The 21,606-nt window shown below is 35.2% G+C and overlaps 2 protein-coding genes across 9 annotated transcripts in view; one reads left to right on the plus strand and one right to left on the minus strand.

Annotated features, from left to right (window-relative positions):
* The window catches only part of LOC119527217 (integrin subunit beta 3 binding protein), a 172,823-nt gene extending 160,389 nt beyond the window's left edge, over nucleotides 1-12,434 (plus strand). Inside the window, exon 9 of the mRNA XM_037827037.1 lies at nucleotides 12,365-12,434. The gene's annotated coding sequence lies outside the window, so the exon portion shown is untranslated. The remainder of the gene's footprint in view (nucleotides 1-12,364) is intronic.
* ALG6 (ALG6 alpha-1,3-glucosyltransferase) overlaps nucleotides 1-21,606 on the minus strand; it is a 124,173-nt gene that overhangs the window by 37,630 nt on the left and 64,937 nt on the right. For 7 of the 8 annotated variants that reach the window (XR_005215338.1, XM_037827030.1, XM_037827026.1 and 4 more), the window contains exons 8-13: nucleotides 20,680-20,865; nucleotides 19,958-20,093; nucleotides 17,586-17,671; nucleotides 15,590-15,674; nucleotides 7,011-7,081; nucleotides 59-127 (exon numbers count right to left, since the gene is read on the minus strand). Coding sequence is in view for 7 of the 8 variants with exons in the window: in XM_037827030.1 (XP_037682958.1) it covers nucleotides 59-127; nucleotides 7,011-7,081; nucleotides 15,590-15,674; nucleotides 17,586-17,671; nucleotides 19,958-20,093; nucleotides 20,680-20,865 (633 nt within the window). In the remaining variant the exon portion in view is untranslated. The remainder of the gene's footprint in view (nucleotides 1-58; nucleotides 128-7,010; nucleotides 7,082-15,589; nucleotides 15,675-17,585; nucleotides 17,672-19,957; nucleotides 20,094-20,679; nucleotides 20,866-21,606) is intronic. The other variant, XM_037827029.1, reaches the window with a different exon arrangement.

A 21,606-nucleotide genomic window follows, 5' to 3' on the forward strand; every position in this document is an offset into this window, starting at 1 on the left:
TTAAATTAGCTTATACGAACTATACTGAAAACATTATGTGGAGATTGGTTTGACTCACCTAAATGTTGAAATAAGTAAAAACCAAGTAGACATAAAAGGAATTTCATTTAAAATTAAGCAGATTGGTCTACAATGATAAAAGAAAAATATTTTAATATTATAGAATATAATTTCAATGCCTACTTGTAAAAATATGTAAACACATTTTATCTGCCTGATTTTTAGGGCTAGCTTTTTAAAAAAAGCCAACAAAATCTCCATATGAACTACTGGTTCATTTTTTATAACTATCAGTCTAGACTATATGACTCTAGACACAGAGAAGGTGTCAACTCCTCTTAAAAACTGGAAAACTGCTTCCAATATGCCATTAATAGAATTTTTTTCCCTTTCATGCAAACAGTAGCTTAAGGACAGGAATTCAGACAAATAGATGTGAATATTCAGAGAAAGAAAACTTTTCCATATATATCATACTACTTGGTAAATATGAAATGAATTCCTGGGATATCTGTTTTCAAACTTTGCTTTTTATGATCCTCCATGTTACAGATCACTCATCTAAGTTAAAAGCTAAAGTTATGACTGGCAGGATAGTCATGCGGCCGAAGATAAGTTAACAGAGGCAAAGAAGAGTTATAAAAGAAAACATTAATAATGTTAGAATACAAGAAAAGAAGAAAAATGAGTAGGAAGAGGCTATATGAAAAGGGCAAAGGATAGGAACATGAAAGCAATGCTAAAAAATGGAATCACTGCCTCTATCAAAGAGCTGCTTGGGGTCAGAGTTCCAAATTCTGTGACCCCCTTACCATCACTGCTGGTCCATTACCACCTGGATTCAATTGTGGCAGTACTCAAGGCAAAGAGGGGGAAGTCCCAGCTCAGCCACTTACTCACTTTGTGACCTTGGGCAAATTAACTTAACCTGTTTTCTTACGTACAAATGCAAATAATATCTTAAATTGCTGAGTAGCTGAAAGAACTCTTTTACAAGTGTCTAGTGTTTATTTTTTAAGCCCGTCTTCAGAATTAGAAGACATCAATCATTCACGTATCCACTTCTTTATTTTCTCATTCATTTACCAAATTTACTGAGCACTTTCAATGAGTCAGATGTTGTCAGGTACTGGGGACTGCCTGTGCCCTCAGTCTAGTGAAAATAATACAAGTGTGAAGGCACTTTGAGAAATACAGAGAGCCACAAAATTGCAGTAATAGATATACTGCCTTACCATGATATCACATACAAACAGGCAATAAAAACCTTTTTCAAATGATGGTGATTGTTGGATAATAATAGTAATAATAATAATAATGTAATATAATAATAAAATATTATTATTCTTTGGATCTCAGTTTTTAAAATGTTCTAAAAGGATTTGAGCATTCTCCTCTTCTTAGAAGGGTGACTTTGCCCCATATCAAATAGCATTTCAGACTTAAGGCCTGGGATTACAAGTCAACTGAAAACTACTATAATAAAAGAAAATAATAGAGGGCTTTCAATTTCACTGCTTGATGTTTTTAAATCTGAATGGATTCCGGTACAGCAAACACAGAGTAGGTACCCAATATTATATTTTTTCTTTCAGGGTCTTAATTCTTTCCCATTTATTCATTCCACATTAATTCATTAAACATGGGCATTTACTGAAAACTCATTACATAATATACTGCTCTGAAAGGAATACAGAGATGAAAATAACTTCAAGGTACTTAAAATTCATAACCAAGCAGCAAAGTCCTCTACATCCTCAGTCTCTTCTCTGAACACTCCCTTCACCACCTTGTTCTAAAAGATGCCTGGCTCTCTCCTCTGAGGATAATGCTGCCCCTCTGCCCTCTCAAGTGATGCTGTTTTTTCACCCCACAGCCTTCAAACCACATGGACTGGAGGTGGGAAATAATCTCCTTGCTCTTCACTGCCATTTCCATACAAGTTTTCCCTCTCTCCACCCTAACAATCCCCAGCTTTGAGTCTCATGTCATCAGACTTTATCCCCTACTATTGCTCATTTTTTGTTATCAGCCAGTAACCATCAGTCACTTCCCTCATTACTTAACAATTTCAGCTTCTTACTCTATCTCTCTGTAAACCTACTCATCTTAATTCTCAGCAATTTTAATATATACATGGATGACACTTCCAATACCCTGGCCTCTCAATTGCTAGAATACCTCTCTTCTAGTGATCTCATCTTCAATGCTAACTCTTAAGGACATACTCTAGACTGCAACCCCTCCATAATCACAATTCATGCATTTTACTCTGACCACCATCTCCTACTGTACTCCAAATACAACTATCTTTTGATCCACCAAGTCCTTCAATCCATTGTCCCTACCACCTTTTTGCTCTTCCTCGCTGTTTTGATGTCCTTTTCCCTTCTTACTCGGTTTAAATTCTAAGGTCTATCATTATAATCATGCTCATGCATTTACTCTCAAGCCCTGAGCTCATCTAGTGAATTATATCCTCACTAGACAAAACCAAAACTTGGAAATACTCAACTCTCCACCCGCACCTACTCCAAACATATTTTAGCAACTACTGGTCTGGAGAAAGAAATTTAATTGCACTGACTGGTCTCACTAAACATATGATCATGATATTCAAGTGTCCAGCAAATACCATATATGCCCCTGGTACATTCACACTCGGACTCTTCTCAGAAAACACATTTCACAACTTTTCCTCACTCCTCGTACTTCCACAGCTCCAATCAATTCTTGGCTAATGATATTCCTCCCACTTCAGTAAGAAAACAGAAACAGTTAAAAGAGAACTTGCATGGGAGCCCACCATCACATCTACTTCCTTCCAAGTATCTGTACCCATATAGCCTGTTCCCCTCCTCATACTAAAGATGAATTATCATGTATTTGCCCAAAGCCAATTCTTCCATCTGTACTCTAGATCCTACCCTATATCTCTCCTTCATTGAAGGACTATACTCCAGAAACTCACTTCTCTCGTACAGCATAAATTTTCCTCACTACCAATCATTCCCATGCCATTTTGTCCTATCTTAAAACAAACAGCAAACCAACCTCTCTTGACCTTACTTTCCTTACAGCTATTGACCTATTTTTCTGCTCCTTTTTCAGCACAACTCCTATAAAGAATTTTCTACCTAACTCACAACATATACAAAAATCAACTCAAAATGCTAAATATAAGAACTAATATATAAAACTCCTAGAAGAAAACATAGAGGAACATTTTCAGGACCTGTATTAGGAAACGGATTCTTCGATTTTATTCAAAAGCATGAGCACCAGAAGAAAAAATAAACTGGACTTCACAATTAAAAAATTTTTGTGCCTCAAAGAACACTATCAAGAAAGTAAAAAGACAAGTCACAGAACGGGATAAAATATTTGCAAATCATATATCTAATAAAGGTCTAGTATTCAAAATACATAAAGAACTCTTACAACTCAACAACAAAAAGACAAAGAATCCAATTAAAATTTGCGTAAAGAACTTGAGTAGGCATTTCTTCTAACAAGATACACAAATGGCCAAGGAGCACATGAAAAAGATGCTCAACATAATTAGTCATTAGGAAATGCAAATTGAAAGCACAAGAGATACCACTAGGATGGTTATGATTTTTAAAAATGGAAAGAAAGTGTTGGCAAGGACATGAAGAAACTGGAAACATAGATTGCTTGTGGGAATGTAAAATGGTGCTGCCACTGTGGAAAACAGTTTGGGGATTCCTTAATAAGTTAAACATTAAGTTAACTTATTAAGTTAAAATTACCATATGACCCAGCAATTCCACTCCTAGGTATACACCTGAGAGAACTGAAAACAGGTATTCAAACAAGAACTTGTACATGAATGTTCACAGTAGCACTGTTCACCATAGCAGCACTTCCACAAAAAGTAGAAACAACTCAAATGTCCATAAACTGATGAATAGATAAACAAAACCCAGTATATATCCACAATGGGCAATGTTATTCATCCATAAAAAGGAATGAAGTACTGATTCATACTACAACTTGGATGAACCTTGAGAATATTATGCTGAGAGAAGGCAGACATAAAAAGCCATATATTATATGATTCCATTTATATGAAAACTCTAGAATAGGTAAATCAAAGCAGATTAGTATTGTCAGGGGCTTGGAAAAGGGAGTAATGGGGAATGAGTGCTAACAGGTACAGGGTTTCCTTGTGGAGTAATGAAAATCTTCTGAAACTCAACAGTGGTGATGGTTGCACAACATTGTGAATATCCTAAATGTCAGTAATGGTAAATTTTATATTATGTGTATTTTACCACAATAATATATATATATATTTTTTTATATATAATTTTTTAAGAATTATCTATATTTGTCATCTTCAATTCCTGTCCCATTATTTTCTAAATCCACCTATTAAGGCTTTTGCCTCTACCACTCTACCAACACAGGCCTTGTCAAGGTCCTGACTTCCATTTTGCTAAGGCCAATAATCTACTTTCAGCCCTCAACTATTTGACCTATTAGCAGCATCTGATACAAATGATTACCTCATGTCATTAAAATACCTTCTTCACTCAGCTTCCAGGATACTAACTCTTCTGGTTTTCATCCTACATTCCTATTCATCCCTTCTCCCAGACCTCTTAACATTGTGTCAGGACTAAGTCCTTGATCCTCCTTTCTAGAATACTCACTTCCTTTGTGATCTCATCCAGTTTCATGACTTTAAATATCATCTATACTGACAAATTATTAAATTTATTTCTCAAGTTCAGCCTCTCTCTGGAACTCCCCTCACATATCGGGAGTTCCAGAGAGAGGTTGAACTTGAGAAATAAATTTAATAATCTATATTAATGCTGAATCAACCATGTCCAAAACTCAACTCCTAAACCTCCCACCCTGACCCAACCTAGACTAATCCTGCTTCACTTGCCATCTTTCCCATTTTAGTATGTGACAATTCCATCTTTCTAGTTCCAAGTCAAACACTATGGACTCATCTTTGATTTTTCTCTTTTTCTCATATATCCAAATCATCAGGAAACCTTCTGGTTCTACACACACACACACACACACACACACACACACACTGATCACTTCTCACCTCTTTCACTATAACTTCTCTTGGTCCCAGTCACCACCATCTCTCACTTGGATTACGGTAATATCCTTCTAGAGTCTCCCTGATTTCTACCCTTGTTTCCTGCAATCTAATCTTAACCTGCAGTCAGAGTGCTTCTTTTAAAACATCAAGTAGATCATGTTTGTTTCTCAAAACCCTCCCATGGCAACTATTTCCTTCAGAATAAAATCCAAAGTTCTTAATATGGCCTATGAAGTCCTACATGATTTGACCCCTGTTACCTCCTTGACCTCACCTTCTACTACTCCCCACTTTGATCACTGTACTCTGGCCATACTGGCCTTTTTGCTGTTCCTAAACATACCAGGAACACTACAGTCTTAGAGCCTTGGTACTGTTTTTTCCCTCTGCCTACAATGTTATTCTTCCAAATGTCCACATGGCTAACTTCCTCACCTCCTCTAGTTCACTCAAATATCTCCTCAATGGGACCACTAAGGCATCCTTATTTAAAACTGCAACCTGCTCCTGTACTCCAACTTCTGCCAATTTCCCTTATGCAGTTTTACTTTCCTCTCATGACATTTATTACTTTCTCACACACTATTTAGTTTATTTTTATGCTATTATTATTTAGTATCTGTCCCTGAGAATGAAAGCTAACAAGGCAGGGACTTTCATATGTTTTGTTAGTGGATGTATCCCAAGTGCACAGAGCATGTCTGGCCAATAGCAGACACTCAATAAATATTTACTGAATGAAATATTTGTTTTAATCATAGATTAGCTGGGACCAGATTATAAGGCACTTTTATTGCTAACAAAATTATTTTATCAAAATTATATTAAGTGATGCACTATTACAAATAAACCAGGTGCCGTTGTAGAGGATGAACCCCTAGAAATTCAGCACCTGAGAACCATTCTGAATAATCAGATTGCAGGTCACTGAATGGGCTGCATTTCTAGGGGAAATACACATTTAAAAGTAACACCTTTCTATTATTCCATTTCCCCTAGTACTAGGGATTTGTGTAGGGTCAGTCTAGCCCTATACAATAGTGGTAATAACCAATTCAGGTTTGGGCATTAGGGGATGAAATTAAGCATCCTCCCAGGCGACAATGGTATGAGATTCCTTCTTTATTTAGGGCAAAGAAGTCTTCCACATAGGCCAGTCTAGCTTACCACAAAGCTCTACACTAACAAAAGTGATACTGCCTTCCTTTTGTCATTGATCATTCTGAACATGTATCTTTCACAGGAACCTCACAAATAGGGGTGAGGGGTAAATGGTAGCAGGTTGAGATTGATATAGAGCAGTATTACAAGGTGTTCTGGGCAAATACTATTTTAATATCTGATAATATATTTCCCAAGTGTTACCAAATTTCTATGAAGAGTTTACACCTGGAGCCCAGGAAAAAAAAATTAATGTTCCTAAAACAAAATAATCTGGTTAAAGATTGCCAGTAAGGCCTAAACAAAGCTTAAGAATAAAACAAAAACAAAAACAAAATAAAAAACAGAAAAGAAGCAACATATGAAAGACCCAATAGAGGTGAATAGAGAAAACATGCTACTGAGTAGATGCAGAAATAAATGAAATGAAAAAGGAAAAGATGACAAGCAGGCTCCAATCTAAGAAAAGCCTCTTTGGAGGACATATTTTTTATTAACATATAGAAAATACAGATGAAAGTGCAAGAAATAAAAAGTATGTCAATTATATCCCTACAAAGTTTAAAATATCATATTTAATAAAGAAGTAAAATAGCACAAGACTATCTTTCTGGAAAGAGATAATTTATGAAATTAATTTATGAAACTATTATGTAGTTTTATTTTCATTTAAGTGAATATTTATATGTATTTATAAATATATTTATACATTATATACGCAAAATAATAAATGCAAACTTAAAGCATTTTTACTTACAATGATACCAAGAGAATGGACTTTTCATGTACTTGGAAAGAAAATAAAAAGAATGATAGTGCACTGCTAACCTTTAAGGAAAAAGGGGGAAAAATGAGATATAACAACTTTGCAAAATACAATAACAATTTCACTATGAATCTAAATAAAAATCAATTCAAATTTAAGTTGTTTCTAACCAGAATTAAAAATTAAAATGCAACACTAATATGCACAATATTTTAAATCACATTTAATAATCAAAATTTTCTTAAAAACAATGATAATAACGCTATACTTACCAACTAAAATAAGTTCATTGAGACTCAGTTACTAATAAGTAAAACTACTAAATACCTCAGACAAAATAATTATACCTTTGTCTTCCCTTGGAATCCCTTATTTCAAATTAAGAAGCATGAAAGAAAAGGTCAAAATCAAAAACTGCCAAAACAAATCTTTTTTTAATGTTTTTAAAATGTGCACTTCAAAAAATATATATTAAATATTTTATAAGTTTATCATTTGCTATTTGGGGTTTTAAATAAAAATTATGTAGATCTATTTATAGAAGTTCATTTTCTGCATATTAGACATATGCCTATAAACATCAATTTGCTCAAAACAAAAACCTAGAACACTATCTTGTATATGATACACATCCAATCCTGCTAAACATCCAATCCATCAACAAATCCTTTCTAAACCACCTCCTAAATACAATATCTATCCACTTCTCTCCATCCCCCTTGCTGATGGTGGAGTAGAGATGTGATCTAAGCCACCCTCATCTTTCTCCTGGATTACTGCAATAACTTCCTAATTGGTAACACTCTTGATCCTCTACAGTCCATTCTTTATACAGCCACCATGCCAGCTCACGCAATTTTCCTTTTTAAAATCCTCCAACAGCTTTACATTAAGCTTAGAATAAAATACAAACTCGGGCAAAGAGCTATATGAGCTGGTCCCTGTCCCCTTCTCCCAGTCCATATCTTATTCTCTCCCTCACGCACATCATGCCAGCCACTTTTTACCTGTCCCTTTATGCCTCCAACAGGTCAAACATATTCCTGCATTAAGGCCTTTGCATTGCATTTATCAAATCAGAGCCCAGATCTTCCTGTGATTGGCTCCTTCTATTTAGTCATCCAGTTCTTGCCTCAGATGTCACCTTCCTAGAAGGGCCTTCCCTTAATCAACCTCAAGTAGTGCCCTCCCCAAGCCCTATCCTCCAAGTACTCTTTTTTTTTTAAATTCAATTTTATTTAGATATATTCACAAACCATACAATCATCCACAGTGTACAATCATTGTTTACAATACCATTATATAGTTGTGCATTCATCACAATTTTTGAGCATTTTCATTACCACAAAAAAAAAAAGAATAAAAATTAAAGTAAAAAAGAACATCCAAAACATCCCATATCCCCCATTCCTCCCTATTATTCACTTACTTTTATCCTCATTTTTCTACCCATCTGTACACTGGAAAAAAGGAGTAGGAGTCACAAGGTTTTCCCAATCACACAGCCCCACAGTATAAGCTATATAGCTATACAATCATCTTCAAAAATCAAGGCTACTGGGTTGCAGTTCAACAGTTTCAGGTATTTCCTTCTAGTTATTCCAATATACTAAAAACTAAAAAGGGATATCTACATAATGCATAAGAATAACCTCCAGAATGACTTCTCGACTCTATTTGAAATCTCTCAGCCACTGAAACCTTATTTTGTTTCATTTCTCTCCCCCACCGTTTGGTCCAAGAAGGCTTTCTCAATCCAACAATGCAAGGACCAAGCTCATTCCCGTGAGTCATGTCCCACGTTGCCAGGGCGATTTATACCCCTGGGAGTCATGTCCGACATGGGTGGGGAGGGCAGTGCATTTACCTGCAGAGTTGGCTTAAACAGAGAGGCCACATCTGAGCAACGAAAGAGGTTCTCCTGGGGTAACTCTTAGGCACAATTTTAAGTAGGGTTAGCCTCTCCACTGCAGTAACAAAATTCATAAGGGCAAGCCTCATGATTGAGGGCTCGGCCTCCTGAATTGGTAGTCCTCAAAGCTTGTGAGAATATTAATAATTCCCCAGGTGGGGAAGTTTAATATTTCCACATTTTCCCCCAGTCCCTCAAGGAGTCTTTGCAAATACATTTTTATTCTCTGCCCAAATTACTCTGCAATGTATCAGGGCTTCATAGTAACCAGTACAAACCAACCAGATTTCACTCCCTATTCAAAGGTCCATGAAAGTATGGTGTTTGAATAAACTGATCATACAAGTTAAATTATATAGTGTGGTACAAAAAAATATAGATTTTGCACCTAATAAACATCTCTTCCTTTGGTATAACACAGAAGTTGAAGTTTTAAAACACTGACAATATTGTCCTTCACCCTTTAGTCTGATGTACCTTAGTCCTAACTAAGTCCATTTCATTCATACTCTAATTGAAGTTTGATCTCTTTTTCAGACGCCTTAACATTTGCTGTATGGGGTAATGTTGACATTCATTAGCTGCCAGACCCTGGCTCTAAGCCTTAGAGGTCACACAGATACACAAATTTTCAGGGACTGAGCAGGTTATCAGAAAGAGCTCACATCTCAGAATTTAGAAATAGCCATTACATCTCAGGAATAGATATAACTGGTATAAGAGCTTACAATCTAGGAACCTTTACAATAAGCCTTCCCCTGACAATCTGTGCTTTCAGCTTCAATTCTCAGAGTTTGTATGTTATAGTTAGTACATATTAGTGAGGCATTATAATGATTGTCTTTTCATTTCTGGTTTATTTCACTAAACATACTGTCCTCAATGTGCATTCACCTAGTTGCATACCTCACAACTTCATTCCTTCTTGTAGCAGCTCAACATTCCACTGTATATATACACAACAATTCGCCATTCCGTTCAAAGTGGATGTATCCTTAGGCCACCTCCATTCACTGCAAATCCTGAATACTGCCACCATAAACCACACTGTGCAAATGTCCATTCGTGTCTCTTTTTTCAGTTCTTCCAAGTATATACCCAATGACAGGGTTTCAGGACCATACTGCAACCCCCATGCTTAGCTTCCTGTGGAATCACTATACTGCCCTCCAGATATGCTATACCATTCTACTTCCCCACCAACAGTGATTAAGTACATTCCTTTCTCCACAGTTTCTCCAGAACTTGTATCACTTTTATTTTTTTAGATGGTTTTATTCATACACCATACATTCCCTCCTAAGTAAACAATCAATGGTACCCTGAATAATCACATAGTTATGCATTGACCACCACTGTCTGTATGAGGACATTTCCATTTCTTCCAGAAAAAAAAGAGGAAGAGACAAAAAAGAAAAAAGAAAAAAGGAAAAAGAAAAAATACAACTAAAAAGCAACAAAAGAAAAAATAAAATTAATATAAAATACAATAAAAAGGTCAGACAAAAACACTAATGTCAAGAATCCCATACCCCCTCCCTTATATCCCTCTTTTATAGACATTTAGCTTTGGTATATTGCCTTTGTTATAATTAATGGAAGCATATTACAATGTTACTCTTAACTATAGACTCTAGTTTCAATTGACTGTATTTTTCCCCAATACCATCTCATTTTTAACACCTTGCAAAGTTGATATTCATTTGTTCTCCCTCATGTAAAAACATTCCTATATTTCTACATTGAATCACAATCATTGACCACCCAAGGTTTCAATAAGTTATACCATCTCAGTCTTTTTTATTTCTATCTTTCCTTCTGGTGTCCTACATGTCCCTAACCTTCCTCTTTCAACTGTACTCACATCTTTGTTCAGTGTACTTGTAATATTGTACTACCATCACCCGGTATTGTGCTATCCATTTCTGGATCTATACAATCAATCCTGATGAACATTCTGTACTCCTTCAGCCTCAAAAGCCTGATCTCTACCCTCTTTCTATCTCCTTGTATCTTCATTTCTACACTCTTCTCCAAACCCCTCTCTCCTGTCTTTTCCTATCTGTCTGTAGCATTCCCTTTAGTATTTCTTGTAGAGGAGGTCTCCTGTACATGAACTTTCTCAGTGTCTATTTATCTGTAAATATTTTAAACTCTCCCTCACTTTTGAAAGACAGATTTGCTAGATATGTAATTCTTGGTTGGCAGTTTTTCTCTTTCAGTGTTTTGAATATATACCATTGCCTTCTCGCCTCCATGGTTTCTACTGAGAAATCCGTACTTAGTGTTACTGAGCTTCCTTTGTGATGGATTGATTTTCTTTTGCCACTTTCAGAATTCTCTCTCTGTCTCTGACATTTGACAATCTGATTAGTGAATGTCTTGGAGTAGGTCTATTTGGATCAATTCTGTTTTGGATATGCTGTACTTCTTGGACCTGTAATTTTATGCCTTTCATAAGAGTTGGAACATTTTCATTGATTATTTCCTCTATTATTCTTTCTGCCCCTTTTCCCTTCTCCTCTCCTTCTGGGACACCTATAACACATATATTCATGCACTTCGTGTTCTCATTCAGTTCCCTGAGTCCCTGCTCACATTTTTCCATTCTTTTCCCTATCTGTTCTTTTGTGTGTAGGATTTCAGATGATCTGTCCTCTAGTTCAGTAATTCTTTCTTCTGCCTTTCCAACTCTGTTGTTGTATGTCTCTACTGTGTTTTTCATCTCTTCTATTTCATTCCTATAAGCTCTGCCATTTGTTTTTTCAAGCTTACAAATTCTTTCTTATGGTCACCCAGTGTCTTCTTTATATCCTTCATCTCTTTTGTCACAATTTCTTTTAACTCATAGATTTGAGTTAAAAGATTCATTTGAACATCTTCAATTAGTTGTTTTAACTATTGAATCTCAGTTGAGGTGTTAGTTTGTTCCTTTGACTGGGCCAAACTTTCATGTTTCCTGGTGTGGCTCATGATTTTTTTTTGTGTAGGCATCTGATTGTCTTGATTAGTTTATTCTGGAAGTTGTTTTCTCTCTTTTGCCTTGGGTTTTCTTGTTCGTTTTCTTTGCTCTCTATTTTTCTTTGTTTATCTCACTGGCTAGTTGTCAGATTGGCTCTGTCCCCCCATCTTCCCCCTATTCAGGCATCCACTGTAACCCGCCACAGGGATGGGAGGCAGGCACTGGGCACCACAGTAAGCTCACTGCGTATGGTAAAATAGATATGCTGGCTTCCAGTGGTGCTCTGTTTTCCACCGGTCAGCAAGACCTGTGTTTGTTTTAGAGCCCTGCTTTGACAGTTGGGTTGTCCGTATTTCTCAGCCAAAACCGGGCTGGGTTTCTGTGCAGGGCATCTAGAACAGCTCCTGTGGTTCCAATATAGGGTCTGGAGCATCTTTTTAAAAAAAGTTTCTATTCCCTTGCACTTTCTAGACTGTCCAGAAGATGGCACTGTTCGGTAACGAAATCGTCCTCGGAGGCTGCTTTGCCTCCAAGCACAGGCTGCATCTACACACATGAGCTGAAACAGCACAATTCCTATGCCCTCACTTTGCCGGCCAAAATGTGGCTCAATGTGGGGCTACACCTGTGGCAGAGTACTCCCTCAGCTGACCCAGTACTTCAGCCATCCCCAAGGCAAGAAAATGGCCACCAACTGCTGCTTCCCTGAAGGGTGGGAGAAGGATTTTCAGACCCAGGGCTAGAAACACAGCCTCTGTCTACATTTTCTCAGTCTCTTTGTCCCTCACTGACCTGGGCCTTGAAATGCCCTCCCCTATCTCCCGGGTCTTCAAACAGTTGGGGTATGTCTCATTGCTGTGAGAGATTTTTAAATCTGTGTCCCTGTGGGAGGGTTCCCGTCTTCTGATTCTGTGCTTTTCCCACACTGGACCCGAATGAGGAGGATAGGAGAGGACCGGCTGGTCTGGGACGGAAGATTCCTACCTGATATTTCTTTTTTTTCCTTCAATTCAGCATCGGCAGGGTCCCTATCCAGACTATATCCTCCCCCCAAGTTCAAACAATTCAGAGTTATCCGTTTTTTCATTGAGTCTTTGGAGAGGACTTTTAAGTAGCTGTTTACATCACCATGTTAATGATGTCACCCCTCTAAGTTCTATTTTCACATTCCCCTATGTTCTTCATAGCACTCATTACTCCCAGATACTTTCTTGTTAATTAATCTGTTTTTTTTTATGTCCATTTACTGCCACTAGGATGAAAGACCCTATTCAAATGAGCAGGGACGTTACCTGTCATTCACTTACATGAATGACACATGACCAGTGCCTAAAGACTACCTTCATATTAGATGGCACTCAATAAATACTATAAGAATAAATTAAATATAAATAATTTTAAGGAAATGCAAATCAAAACCACAATGAGGTACCACTTTACATCCACGAGAATGGCTACTATGTAAAAAGCAGTAAAAACAAGTGGTAGCAAAAATTTGGAGAAATAGGAACCCTCATATATTGTTGGTGGACATGTAAAATGGTGCAGCCACTGTGGAAAACAGCTTGGCAGTTCCTCAGAAAGTTAAAAATAGAATTACTATATGACCCAGCAATTCCACTTCTAGGTATATACACAAAAGAACTGAAAACAGGAACTCAGATTATTTGTACACAGATGTTCATAGAAGCATTGTTCACAATAGCCAAAAGGTAGAAGCAACCCAAGTGTCCATCAACAGATGAATGGATAAACAAAATGTGGTATATACATACAACGGATTATTATACAGCCATAAAAAGGAATGAGATTCTGATGCATGCTACAATATGAATGAACCTTGAAGACATCATGAGCAGACTAAAAAACAAATCAGACACAAAAGGACAAATACTGTATGGTCTCCTTTATCTTAAATGCGTAGAATAAGCAAATTCATAGAGACAGAAAGTAAATTACAGGTTATGAGAAGCCAGTGAGTAGGGTGGGAGGAATGGGGAGTTACTGCTTAATGGGTAAACAGTTTCTGTTTTGGGTGATGAAAAAGTTTTGGTAATGGATGGTAGTGATGGTGGCATAGTGTGAACATAATTAATATTACTGAATTGTACACAAATAGGTGCTTAAAATGGAAAATTTTGTGTTGTATATAAGTGACCAAAAATAAAAATAAAATACATATATATAAACCCTTTTGCTGTTATATATTCATATTACTGATTACATCAATTAGATTTATATTGAAAAATAATTCAACCAAATTTGATTGAAAGGGAAATATTCCTAAAATAATTATAATGTGAAATGTTTTTAAATCTCTGATGTAGTCCATAAAAATTCAAAAAATTATCAATGAAAATAAAATAACAGAAATCATTAATATAAAAGGTTTTTTTGTTTTTTTGTTTTTGTTTTTAAACAGTGCCTTTTATTAATACATAGCAAACAGAAATAATCAGGAAATTAAGAGAAAGAAAACATTTTTTCTGGCTTTGTAAGTACTCATAGGCTTTTATAGCCTTAAAAGTACTCATCTGTAACACTGATAGTTATTCAAACTCTGAAATTGTATTCCATGATCTTTGAAACACCACCTTTATTTAGTATGCTATTTTCATGAAATTATCTTTTATGGATTGTGGTATTGAGATGCCCTTTTGAAATATTTCACTTTTACCACTCTGTTCTGGCTTGTTTTTGGAACGCAATGTAAATAAGTGGCATTGCCACAACTAGAACGCAAATTTCTAAATAAGTCCACTAGGACTTACTGTTCTGTAAACTAAATTTTCTTGATATTTTAAAAGACATTTTAAAAATTTCATTTTATGGACTAAGACACACAGGAACAAAATCTTAAAATACCACAGAAATACAACCAGGAGTTTGTAAACTCTAAACTACAGAAAATACACCCAATCCATCTTCAAACTGACAGAAGTCATGTCCCTAAAACATAAGTCTGCTCCTACCCCTTCACAAAATCTTTTTTGACTCCCACTTGCATGCAAATCAAACTCCAAACTTTTCAACCTGACATTCAAGGTCTTCTACAATTTGGTCCTTTTCTATTCTTACCTCCCACTATATCCTCTCTCACTCACAACACACACACACAAAAGACATGATGAATTTTATTGTTTAACAGCTTTTTCCAGAACATTTCCTGTCCATTCCCATCTCCTAATCTTCAAACTCTTCTTCCTATCTTGAATACCCTTCTGCTATATAACCCCCTGCTCCAAATCTTACCCAGGTTTCAAAATCTGGCTCAAATCCCACTTGATCTAAGAAGCTGTCTAAAATCTCCCCTCATAATAGTACCTCCTTTTCCCACACAACAAATAATCATAGCACTTAATCTGTACATGATAGAAGTTCATACAATCTGCTGTACAGCATAATTGCTTAAGCATAGCTCTATCACCACGGTTTTCTTCTTTGCATTCTCTTATTGAGTAATATAAAGCAGAAACTAAATTAATAGTAGTTGAACTAAACTGAAAGATTCTGATTGCACTGCCTAGTGCCCAACACAGCACCAAAATATGGCAGACACTCAATAAATGTTAACCAAATAAATGAATCTCTTATTTTCTAATCTAGTCAATCCTGTTCAGAACAAGAAAATAATAATCTATATTTTTTTAAAAATCAGCTTTAAGAATTAAGTATTTAAAATAATGAGAAACTTACCAGAGTAAATTTGAATCCTTTGGGAGAGGGCTGAAGAATTAATTTTATACATGCAGGAAGGAGGCTCAAAAATGTAAAACAAAAGCTAAAAAATAAAAAATAATTGTTTTTTTGTGTATAAATCCAACCAAAACAAATATTTTTTAAAATATATGGATTAATTACTTATCAACACTTTAGACAACCCTTTTTAGGTTCTAAAGAATTGGGGTAGCTGGTGGTGGATACCTGAAACTATCAAACTACAACCCAGAACCCATGAATCTCGAAGACAGCTGTATAAAAATGTAGCTTATGAGGGGTGACAATGGGATTGGGAAAGCCATAAGGACCAAACACCACTTTGTCTAGTTTATGGATGGATGTGTAGAAAAGTAGGGGAGGGAAACAGACAGACAAAGGTACCCAGTGTTCTTTTTTACTTCAATTGCTCTTTTTCACTCTAATTATTATTCTTGTTATTTTTGTGTGTGTGCTAATGAAGGTGTCAGGGATTGATTTAGGTGATGAATGTACAACTATGTAATGGTACTGTAAACAATCGAAAGTACAATTTGTTTTGTATGACTGCGTGGTATGTGAATATATCTCAATAAAATGATGATTTAAAAAAAAAAAAAAAAAAAAAAAAAAAAAAAAAAAAAAAAAAAAAAAAAAAAAAAAAAAAAATATATGGATTAATTACTTATCAACCTAAGTTGATTTCAAATTAAAGTTAATTTTTATTTATTAAAGACCAAATAACACTTAAAGTCTATAAACTGAAATAAACACATGCTTTAATATGATTATAATATAGAACAAAACATTATAATATTGAATATTTCTTATTATTTTAGTATCTAATATCATTTATAGATAAGTTACAAAGATATAGAGCTGAAGGTCAATTATCAAACACTCTCAAGAGAGCATAACCAGGTAGAAAAAGATTCCTATATATGTTACACAAATATTCACAAACTTTACTCACAAGAGAATCTCACTAGCCCTTGATTTCACAAAAGTTTATTTTCCAATTTTAAGACCACGTTAAATCAGAAAAGAACAAGCTAGAAAGGAAGTAGGAAGCTGTTCAAGTTTCTCCTAGCAACAGTGGACTGAAAGGCAGGGAGGAAATAGAACTAGAGAACGTTGACAGACTCAACAAGCACAGCAATCTGGCTCCATTTAGTACCATAACAAATAGCACTTGAAAAGCCCTGAAATCAAGTACTATAACACAATACAGTAACTGATTTTCCCACTGTGGTGACTTTGTGATGTGTCAACTTGGCTAGGCTGATCTCCAGTCCCCAGAATTCTCTCTCCAGTATCCTTCCTGTTAGGGTGAATTACAATGGATATTCTCCCACAAGAGTTGGAGGACACAGGGAGGCAGTATCCATTTATTAACCTACACACCTTCTCCCAGTTTTTCAAACACTATTCTTGGTGCTGCTGTGAAATTGAATATTCCCTATTCAGTTGATTTAAAATTAATTAAAAAGATTCTCCTGGGAGGACATAATTTAACCAGTTGGAAGCCCTTTCAAAGAGAGCTTAGACCTTTCCTAAGCTCAGACACTCCAAAAATCAGATGAGTCTAAACTGCTCTCCCTTCCCCGTAGATTTCCCTTCCTGACTGCCTGCCTTGTGGACTTCCCTACAATTGCATAAGCCAATTCCTCATAATAAATTCATACATACACACATATATATGATCTCCTACTTGTTTTGCTTCTCTGGTTGAACCCTGACTGATACACCACTGAAGAACATGACTCTTCAAGATGGAAGGAATTAAATAACAATTCAGAAAGACTCTCACATAAAATAATTCAAATTAAAATACATTGCTGTATGGAGGTTTATGTGGAAAATCCACCAATAAAGAACCCTCACTCTCTAATGATGCCAGAAAAAATTAAAATGAGATATTACCATAATACTTTCTAAAAGTAGACTTTTTAAAAGTAGATTATAAAACACTATACATAAACTTTGTGTCTCTTACCTGATTATTATCTGGATGTAATGTGGCAAAATATCCTTAATCTTCACAAAGACATTGAAGCTACACCAAATATTGGCTACTTTATCCTTAAAAGAGATTTGTTAAGTTGTTAATTTTACGTTCCTATATAATTAAAAGAAATATTAAATCCCACTAAGTACAGCTCATAATCTCTAAGTAAATAAACTTTTGAGATGTGAAGCTTTTATTCACAATTTTCTAAGTTGATTAAAGTCTCCAAGGAATAAACACATACACAACACACACATACACACACACATATGCTCAAGCATTTTTCATTTTTTACAGTGGGAGTTGATCTAAATCACTATAAGCCAACCATAATCTAGACATTCCAAAAAAATACTTAGTATTTTCCAAAGCCTAGCACCTATCCCTAAATAATGAAGTTATTTTCTTTTATAAATTTTTCTAAGAAATCTTTTTTCCCTAATTTGCAAAACACCTATTACAGTTGACCCATTTTAACACACACTTCAATTTATTTAGAGTAACCTACTAGTTATACTTGCTAATAAATCAAGAAGTTTAAAGACATTAGCAGTCATGCTAGGATCACTTTGAAAATTAAATTTTTAACTACAGCTCTCATGTTAATGAAACTCATCCTCCACATAGATTCCTGACACACAATGTGTAGAATAACAAAAAAATAACTATCACTGACAATTGCACCATCCTACTTCCTCTGTTGAATCAAAGAAAATGCTCTTCAACTAGACCTCCCTATAATTGTGCCTAAGAGCCTCCTCCCGAATGCCTCTTTGTTGTTCAGATGTGGCCCTCTCTCTAGCTAAGCCAACTTGGCAGGTGAAATCACTGCCCTCCCCCCTACATGGGATCTGACACCCAGGGGAGTGAATCTCCCTGGCAACGTGGAATATGACTCCCAGGGAGGAATCTAGACTCAGCATCTTGAGATGGAGAACATCTTCTTGACCAAAAGAGGGATGTGAAAGGAAATGAAATAAGCCTTAGTGGCAGGGAGATTCCAAAAGGAGCTGAGAGGTCACTCTGGTGGGCACTCTTACACACAATATAGACAACCCTTTTTAAGTTCTAAAGAACTGAAATAGCTAGCAGTAAATACCTGAAACTATCAAACTACAACCTAGAACTCATGAATCTTGAAGACGAGTGTATAAAAATGTAGCTTATGAGGGTTGACAATGTGATTGGGAAAGCCATATGGACCACACTCCCCTTTGTCTAGTTTATGGATGGATGAGCAGAAAAATGGGGGAAGGAAAAAAAACAAAAACAAACAAACAAACAAAAAAAGAAAATGCTCTCCAGATTTCGAGGTCAAGTGAATGGAGAAGACGTGCAACACCACCAACATATATGATACTCATTTTTATAATTATCACGATAATTACCAATTTTTAAGTGGAAGGCAAGGAAAGGCAGCTTACATGGGAAATTAAGCTTTTCTTTAAAGCTCTATGTCACAGAGCTATTATAAGGATCAAATGAAATTACATGTGAAGTATCTGGTACCTAGTAAGTCACAGTGACAATAATAGTGATTGCTTATTATGACCAGTAACATCACCATCATCATCCCCACCAATACACAGTCACAATTTCTTGTTCCTTCACAACACCAAACTTCTTAGTCTCTTTGAAAATGCTGGTTCCATTCTCTTATAGATCCATTGAAAGATATTCTACAGCAATTTATATATTCAGAAATTAGAAAGACATATATGCTTTTCTAATTCTTTTTAAATGAAATGTTTATTCAAAAGTAAATTGCCTACAAATATGCTGTCTCTAACTTTGTTAAAAGGCCTTTTTGTTTCAGAAAAATGGTTTGTTTAATTTAATGACTAAATCTAACTCATCAAATTATTCATGTAATAAAAGATGAACAAGAGTGATTAAGCTAGCATTAAATGAAATTAAATGAAAGATTCTCATTAAAAATTACTGTGAGGTTATATATCTCATAAGGAATTATGAGATCATTCTGAAGCAAACATGATTATTATTTTAACAAATAATTTTCTAAGACTAAAAAGAGAATATAAACCAAAACATTAAAGAACTGTTAACTGTGTAGCTGCAACTTCTCACACTGTCTTTCATTATGGACCCTATTTCATTAAACAAAATATATAACTGAATTATGAATCTGATGATGGCATAAATATTTTCCATTCATGTAATGTACTAGAAAATGCCAGCTGTGCTAGGGGTTATACACTAGATTAAATAACTGGCAAGGAATATTTGCAAGAAGAACATAGTAGAAATTACTATTCCTTGTGTATCTTCTACATGATTCCCAAACATCATAAGGAAAATATTGTAACAGAAAGGAGTGAGAGGAAGGTTTTTAAACATGCCTCAAATAATCCACGATCAACTGGGAAGAGTCTTCTTAGAACTTGCAGGGTTTGTTCTTTTTCAGTAAAGAATGGCAGCCAGCAGAGAATGAAGGAAGACACAACAGTACAAGCTAACTTAATTAACAACACAAACCTAGAACAAAAAATAAAAGCAAGCAGTAAGACAAGGAGAGGTTAATAATTTTGATAAATCAATCTGAATTCACTAAATTTAATAAATGCAGATGCATAGTAATTATAAATCTATGCTACCAATATAGGTTTATGATAGGAGTCTACTCAAATCAGAGCTGATACTCACAATACTCACAACTGTTAAGAAGTGCTATCACCAACCTAATTAACATTTAAGTTAGATGCGATTTCTATGAGAACAAGGGAATGCAGCCTTAAAGAAAAATATCAGATTGGATGTATTTCTAATAAGGGTATCATGTAATATGCTCTAAAGGATGAAATCCTATAGCAATGCTCTAGCAAGCCAATCCATATTACCTCCAGCAAATGTATACTGATCACTCTATCTTGCTACTTATGAAGGTGTAAAATGAAAGATTACAGAATGTGACTTAATCTTTTTCTTCCCACACACCCCACAGACAATACCTTAATAATAAATCACAAAAAAAGCAAAACAGAAGACTAGCTTCCTTGAGGTAAATATGCCAAATAAATTCTTTTATGTAACTTTTTGAATTCTGATGTTTAAAGCCACTCACCCCTTTCCTTTCAGGCCTTTTTTAAAACACTTGCCAAGTAAAAAACAAAAAAATGGCAATGAGTGGTAAAGTTCCATCTGTTTATAATTTATTGCTAAGCAAAATGCCAGTGACCCTAGCAGGTCCCGGTCACAAGATACTCCAAGAACACCCCACAAAGCAAAGCCAAGACTCACAGAATTATATATGTTCCTGTGTCAAGGAAATTATCTCAATAATTAAAAGAAACACATCTTACATTTTATAAAGATATTTAAGTGATTTTAAAATAATATGTTCAATAACAGTTATTTCTATACAGAAATGAAAGTACTGAAGTGATAAATAAATTTGAATTATATATAATGGACTCAAATCTATTAAATCTACTGCTGGCACAGCAACTTATTTGTTCAGATATAAAAGAACTTTAAATAGTTAACACATAGCTTTGTTTCTATTAGACTACTTCACAATATTATTAAAACATATCAAAATCTAGATAGTAAAACAGTGCTTCAGAGTTTAAAAAAAAACACCTTTCTCTTTGATACAACTATATTTCCTCTAAAATATGCACCAATAATATAAATTAATGTGTGTTTGATTTGTAAATAATAATATTGTTATATTAAAACATCATCACAATTAGGTTTTCAATTCAAAATGGTGACCTAAGCATTCTACCTCCTTTCTTTCCTGAGACCCCTTTAAAATGATAAGAAATTAAAATGGTACCAATTCACAGTTATAAAGAGAAAAGGAGAACAGCTTACAACAAATAACCATGATTTAAACACATTTCTGGGAGATAAAAAGAGGTTGGGGAATTGTGGCAAATAAAATAGAGTGGAAGAAGCTCACAGCTTTAGAGAATGCATGGAAGAGACTCCAGCCAAGCAAGGAACCAATCCACTATCTTTGGAAACTTTAGAAACATCAAAAAGG

Source organism: Choloepus didactylus, chromosome 2 (genome assembly GCF_015220235.1).
Source record: "Choloepus didactylus isolate mChoDid1 chromosome 2, mChoDid1.pri, whole genome shotgun sequence".
Taxonomy (NCBI): domain Eukaryota; kingdom Metazoa; phylum Chordata; class Mammalia; order Pilosa; family Megalonychidae; genus Choloepus; species Choloepus didactylus.